The following is a 7,368-nucleotide window of genomic DNA, read 5'->3' as shown; positions in this document are numbered from 1 at the left end:
GGTGTTGCGATGACATCTCCCATTATCAAAACTGCAGGTGTAGAGCGGTGACTTTGGATTGTTTGATGTATATTTTCGTCCGACCATTGTTGAATGATTTAATAAATATAGTTGTGTGCATCTCTTTCGTTTCGACCTTCTTTTCTAAGAAAACAAGCCAAATGATGTAATTCCGTGAAACTAAAGCTTGACCCGACAAATGACTAGCGATAGCATGCCTTTTTCCAAGATCGTGCCCATTGCTTTGTGGGAGAATCGATACGCACTTGCACGTAGTATACATCCAGCCATGCCCACCCATCAGAGCATCTCCAGCCGTTCAGCCCCCTAGGGCGCTGAAAAAGAGCGGTCTGGGGACGAACCGGCGCTAAATTGGCCCCTGGGGGCGACCTAGCTCTCAGCCACGTCTCCAGGCGTCGTCCCCTAGTCGCGGCAAATTCAAATGGCGTCTCATTCCCGTTCATAAAATAGACGCCACAAATCCGGCGATCAAACGGCCACAAGTTCGATGTACAAAAAGCAGAAAGGACGCGCGTGCGCATCAGACGGCGAGGTCGGCCTCCGGCGTCGGCGTGCGCGGGCTTGGCGGGGTCTCTGTGCTGGGCGGCGTCGGCGTGACTTCTGTGCTGCGGGGAGTCTCGGCGGCATCATCGCTCGGGCTTGGCGGCGTCGTCGGCGTGGGCGTCGTCATCGAGGGAAGCTGGTTTAGGATGAGGCTACGCTCCGTCAAGTACCACGCCTTGACCGCCTCGTCGTTGCTCTGGAGCATTTCCACCCCGCCCAGCAGGAAAGCCAGGTCGGTGTTTCTCTTCTTCGTGGCGACGTTGGTCCGAAGTAGGTCGAGCTTGACGGCGCTGCTCGACATCAACGCCGACCACCGCGCCTCGGTCTTCTCTTCACGAAGGGCGGCCCGGGCCTGTGCGTTGGCGATGCAGTGCTCAATGGACTCCTGCACACGAGCGGTGGCCGCGTCGGCGTGTTTCCCCTTCTTGGCACATTTGTTGCCGTCCGGCTGCCCTTCTGACGCGTCCGGAGTCGGCGCCTCCGGCTTGTAGGTCTCCTTGGCCTTGTCGAGGGTGCGCCGGACTTCCGCCCACTTCTCGCACTTGTCAATGCACTTGTAAACGTGGAGGTACTTGAATTCGGCGTCGCTGTTGCCCTGCCGATACATGACGAACATGCGCGGCAACTGCGCGGAGGAACAAACAGTTGGCGGGCGCACACGGCGAAGAGAGGCAGGAGACCGGCGTGCCATACCCGATCCTCAACGCTGGCGCCGCTCTTCGGGCGAGCCGCAACCTCCTCTATGATCCCATGCCGTTTGTTGCACGCCCCCTGGATACGCCCCCAATGGTTCGCCATCGCCTTCGCCCCGCGCTAAATGTAGACGCCATTAAAGTAGGGGTCGACGAGCTTGCGCTCGTCGAACTCGGCCTTGATGCGCTCCCAGTACGTCTCGATGATGCTCTGATTCATGCCGGTGGTTGTGTCGAGGCAGACGACTTTCCATACTTCGACGAGGCATTCCTCCTCCTTGGACGCCCACTTGATGCGCGGCTCGCCGGACCTAGCCGCCCGCTTCTTCTTCTTGCGCCTCCTCGCTGGAACAGTCGCCGGCTCCTCCTCCTCCTCCTCCTCCTCTTCGTCCTCCTCCTCCTGCTCCTCCTCGCCGTAGACGTAGCCGAGCTCGCCGTCCATGTCGCCGCTGAGATCCACCGTGTCGTCCGGGGTGACGAACCCGGGAGTCGCGGCGGCCGCAACCAAGCCTGTCGCGATGATGTCGTCCATGTCGGCCTCGGTCTCGTCGGTGTCGCCGAGGTGCGAGAAGGGCGGCGCGCCACGACGGAGAGGGGTGTCGGGGAGGACGCGTAGGCGGGCGGCGAGTAGTTGTATGGAGGGTACTGCACGCCGACGAAGGCGGGCGAGGGAGTGCGCTGGGATGGATGTCCATGGAGGAAGGTGACGTTGGGGTTGAACTGTTGGAAATATGCCCTAGAGGCAATAATAAAAGGATTATTATTATATTTCCTTGTTCATGATAATTGTCTTTTATTCATGCTATAATTGTGTTATCCGGAAATCGTAATACATGTGTGAATACATAGACACCAACATGTCCCTAGTAAGCCTCTAGTTGACTAGCTCGTTGATCAATAGATAGTCATGGTTTCCTGACTATGGACATTGGATGTCATTGATAACGAGATCACATCATTAGGAGAATGATGTGATGGACAAGACCCAATCCTAAACATAGCACAAGATCGTATAGTTCGTTTGCTAGAGTTTTTCCAATGTCAAGTATCTTTTCCTTAGACCATGAGATCGTGTAACTCCCGGATACCGTAGGAGTGCTTTGGGTGTACCAAACGTCACAACGTAACTGGATGACTATAAAGGTATACTACGGGTATCTCCGAAAGTGTCTGTTGGGTTGACACGGATCAAGACTGGGATTTGTCACTCCGTATGACGAAGAGGTATCTCTGGGCCCACTCGGTAATGCATCATCATAATGAGCTCAAAGTGACCAAGTGTCTGGTCACGGGATCATGCATTACGGTACGAGTAAAGTGACTTGCCGGTAACGAGATTGAACGAGGTATTGGGATACCGACGATCGAATCTCGGGCAAGTAACGTACCGATTGACAAAGGGAATTGTATACGGGGTTGCTTGAATCCTCGACATCGTGGTTCATCCGATGAGATCATCGAGGAGCATGTGGGAGCCAACATGGGTATCCAGATCCCGCTGTTGGTTATTGACCGGAGAGCCATCTCGGTCATGTCTACATGTCTCCCGAACCCGTAGGGTCTACACACTTAAGGTTTAGTGACGCTAGGGTTGTAGAGATATGAATATGCAGTAACCCGAAAGTTGTTCGGAGTCCTGGATGAGATCCCGGACGTCACGAGGAGTTCCGAAATGGTCCGGAGGTGAAGAATTATATATAGGAAGTGCAGTTTCGGCCATCGGAAGAGTTTCGAGGGTCACCGGTATTGTATCGGGACCACCGGATGGGTCCCGGGGGTCCACCGGGTGGGACCACCCATCCCGGAGGGCCCCATGGGCTGAAGTGAGGAGGGGAACCAGCCCATAGTGGGCTGGTGCGCCCCCCTTGGCCCACCCCCTGCGCCTAGGGTTGGAAACCCTAGGGTGGGGGGGGGGCGCCCCACTTGCTTTGGGCGCCACTCCACCCTTGGCCGGCGCCCCCCCTAGGAGATCCCATCTCCTAGGGCCGGCGCCCCCCCTTTTGGGAGCCTATATAAAGGGGGGGGGGGAGGGAGGGGCAGCCGCATCCTTGAGTCTTGGCGCCTCCCTCTCCCCTGCTACACCTCTCCCTCTCGCAGTAGAACGGCGAAGCCCTGCTGCGGTGACCCCTGCATCCACCACCACGCCGTCGTGCTGCTGGATCTTTATCAACCTCTCCTTCCCCCTTGCTGGATTAAGAAGGAGGAGACGTCACGCTGACCGTACGTGTGTTGAACGCGGAGGTGCCGTCCGTTCGGCGCTAGGATCTCCGGTGATTTGGATTACGTTGAGTACGACTTCCTCATCCCCGTTCTTTGAACGCTTCCGCGCGTGATCTACAAAGGTATGTAGATGCAATCCGATCACTCGTTGCTAGATGAACTCATAGATGGATCTTGGTGAAACCGTAGGAAAATTTTTGTTTCCTGCAACGTTCCCCAACATGAACCCACCGTGCGCGTCCTCGTCGGCGTAGCCCGACAAGGGCACGCATCCCCATGGCTGTGGCGACGGAGAGCCGACGCCTTGCTGGCCCAGGGCGCGTACTGGGCGTGGCTGCCGGGTGGATTCATCATCCCCGCGCGAGTCGCCTTGGCCTCGGCTTGGTCCGCTGAAGCCGCAACTGCACGCGCCGCGTTGTCACAGGCCTTCTTGGTGATTGCCCTGTTCTGTCGGTCGGCGGTGACAACCTCCCGTCGCTGAACTTCCGCCCTCCACTCGGCGTTTGTCATGCCCGGTGGCTTGGACGGCGGCGCCCTCGGCTTCCTCTGCTTCGGTTGCGTGACGGAGGCGGTCGCGGTTGCCGCGGCGCGGGGGGCGACGTACTTCTTCGGTGGCATGGCGGCCGGCTGGGAGGCGAGCGGGAGGGAGAAGCGGAAGGAAATGGAGAGAATGAGAGGGAAGTGGGGGAAAAACGGAAAGAAACGGCGGGAAGATGCGCTCGAGTCGCCGACAGGATGGACCCACACACCCTTTTCGCTTGTGCCGGCGCCCCAGGCGCCCCCAGGGCGCCGGGTTCGGACAGGGTCCGCCGGCACCAGTTTCGACCCAAGCCGGCGAAAAACGGGTTTCTGGGGACGCGACTGGGCCGTTTTTTCGGCGCCGACGCGACAAAAACGTATTAAAAGAACCTGTTGGGGACGCGGCTGGAGATGCTCTCAAACCCAAGGACCAAACACACCTAAAACCTCAATCCGAGCCCCTTACACTTGGTTCGTAAGTTTGACACCACCTTCGTGGAGCTTCACCAATGTTAGACCAACCATTGCGTATCCAAACAACCACGTGATGGAGTAATCGGCTACGTACGTACGTACTGCTTGCCCTGCTTTTCTGTCCTACTTGCCACCAAAAAGGAAGGCGGAGAGGGTGATATCGCCCACATCGCAGAGGAGGATGCTGGCGGTGTAGGTGATCCTCAAGAACAGGTCGCCTGGGTCGGCGACGAGGCAGAGGCGGGCTTTAGCGGCGAGCATGCAGTGGCCGGCGATGGTGAGCGCGAGGGCGAGGTAGGCCAAGGCGCAGCGGACCCTGACGTGGCGGCACGGGAGCCGCAGAGCCAGCACGGCCGCGGCCGCCTGGAGAGCGGCGCAGCACAGAATCCCGATGTCTAGGACGCTGACCTCCGTCTGCGGGAAGAACAGGGACAACAGAGGAAACAACTTCATACGATCGGAAGATTCGGGATGTAAATGCACAAACACGGGTCGATCGTGGTTAATTACCACTTACCAGCACGCATGTGTTGCCCAGATGGTGTATTGATGAGATGAACTCATCATTTCTGAATCTCGCAATGCCCACACCCCGATGATGTCTGTCACTGTCTACCGCGTACGTCTTGTCGCTACTTGCCAAAAGCCGAGCTGCGCTACCATGCCCACTACACTGCACCTCGAGCAAACAACAACACCAATGGCCAAGCCATGTGCCGCCGCCACCGGCATATCATGCTCCACCATGGCCACATCGTGGGTGACCCTACTGGTTATCGCACTTGCCGCTACACCCCTAATATGCCAGGACATGTCCTCTAGGGGACATCAACATTAGGGGATGGTATATTTTTAGCGTAGCATCATAAAAACCTTCATGGATGCTATCCATGACATGCGTATAAAGGTTGGGCTACCTCTCCCTAGGCCAAGCATTGTAGAGCAACTCTTTGGCATAGTCAAAATTTATGCCGGACTAGCAATCCATTCCATACATACAACCAACCATGCCCACTGCATTATGGGAGAATTGATCTACACTGCACATTCTATGCAGACAACCATGCTCACCCACCAAAACTAAAGTCCAAACCCACCCGAAACACCAGAAGCATCCGTACATACGTGATCTAGAACAATCAGAGCTCCTTGCACTTGGTCCGTAAGCTTGACATCACCTTCCTGAACAGTGGCGGAGCTTCATGTAGACCAACGGGGGCAATGGCCCCCTCTTAACTTTTACAACCATAGAAGAATATGCTCTATTTTAGGCCTAACTAATGTTTAAACTAGAGATTAGCCCCTTCTTCTCTATTATTTTGCCTCCCTTCAGCTAATGGCCCTGTCTTGGATTATGGGCAACCTCTGCCACTGTTCCTGAAGCTTCAACAATATCGGACCAGACCAGCCATCGTGTATCCAAGCCATGTCATGACAAAGTGGTGGAGCTATAAACGTCCGGAGTAGAATGTTTGGATGATAATTTGGATAACATGGCGAGTTTGGTTCTATCCAGGTCAGATTCTATGACTTATGTCGTCAAGTCTCAACATTATTTTCGTCTATGAAACTAACAATTAATATATTATGTATTACGCCCTTCGATCCATAATAAGTGTTATGGTTTTGGTTTAAATTTGAACTAACACAACGACACTTAACTCCAAGTGTCATGGTTTTGGTTCAAAATTTGAACCAAGACCATGACACTTATTATGGATCAAGAGAGTAGTTAACTTTAAAAATTACATTTGTATGATTAATTACTTTGGTTATATTTTTGGTAAATTATTAATGTGGATTTTTGGTTCGAAAGTTTGGTGTTAATTTTATATGTTGTGTATCCAAACACTCGATTTCGATTTCTACATTAGACACTTGGGTTCAAACTTGCCTAGGCTTCACAAAAGTTCTGACTTCGCCACTGTTGAGTGCTCATATAAGTAGCCAGCATGTGGAAACAAGACATCAAAACTAAGAAGGGCCTCAATGAAAAGAACGACACTCCAAGACGTACATCCACTCCTCACCGAAAAATCCGAACCAAAACGAGAAAGCCGAACCCGATGAACGAGGTGGAGGGGGCCGAACGAGAGGGATCTGGAGGGGAGGAGCGGCCCCACCTGAAACCCCCGAAGCATCAGTACTTACTCCCTCCGTTTCTTTTTTAGTCCGCATATAAGGTTTGGTCAAAGTCAAGCTTTGTAGAGTTGGACTAACTTTATATTAAAAAATATAAGCATTCATAATATGAAATCAATATTATCAGATGCACCATGAAACGTATGTTCATACTATATAATTTTAGTATTGTAGATGTTCATATTTTTTATATAAATTTGGTCAATCTTTGTGTAATTTGACTTTGATCAAATCTTATATGCGGAGTAAAAAGAAACGGAGGGAGTACGTGATCATAGACCAATGGGAGCCCCTTGCACTTGGTCCGTATGCTTGACACCACATTCCTGAAGCTTCACCAATGCCGGGTCAGCCATATTGTGTCCAAGCCATGACAAATTGGAGGAGCTATATAAATGCGACACGCGTATAAAAGTTGAGTGAACCAAATCATCGTAGAGTAGCTCCTCCATGTAGTGGAACGATGCAATCGGACCTATGATTGAGAAAACCATACATGTTTGGAGTTTTGGACAGCCACTAGCTAGCTCTAATGGTTCATGGCGGAGGATTGCGTCTCTTTTCATAATAAAACAACGAGCAGGGCTGAACTTATACAAGTGCCCTGCACTGCTTCAAGGCATACATCCACATTTGAACAAGACATCCAAATTACTCCTCACCGATGGACTGCATTATTGATACGCCAGCGGCTGGTTTGCCAGAAAAATTGAGAAATAATTCTCAACACGAAAAACAACATATGTGTACACGAATA

The 7,368-nt window shown here is 52.9% G+C and overlaps 1 protein-coding gene across 1 annotated transcript; it reads right to left on the bottom strand.

The window, feature by feature from the left end:
- Window positions 1–541: 541 nt before the first annotated feature.
- LOC147973455 (uncharacterized) lies at window positions 542–1,180 on the bottom strand. The gene has a single exon (XM_087525009.1). It carries the CDS (start codon window positions 1,178–1,180, stop codon window positions 542–544), a length of 639 nt encoding a protein of 212 aa, XP_087381135.1.
- Between the last annotated feature and the right edge of the window lie 6,188 nt (window positions 1,181–7,368).

Source organism: Triticum urartu, chromosome 5A (assembly GCF_056163025.1).
Source record: "Triticum urartu cultivar PI428250 chromosome 5A, HENAU_Tu73, whole genome shotgun sequence".
Taxonomy (NCBI): domain Eukaryota; kingdom Viridiplantae; phylum Streptophyta; class Magnoliopsida; order Poales; family Poaceae; genus Triticum; species Triticum urartu.
Note: the sequence above shows the minus strand (reverse complement) of the source record. Positions and strands in the feature narration are given on the sequence as shown.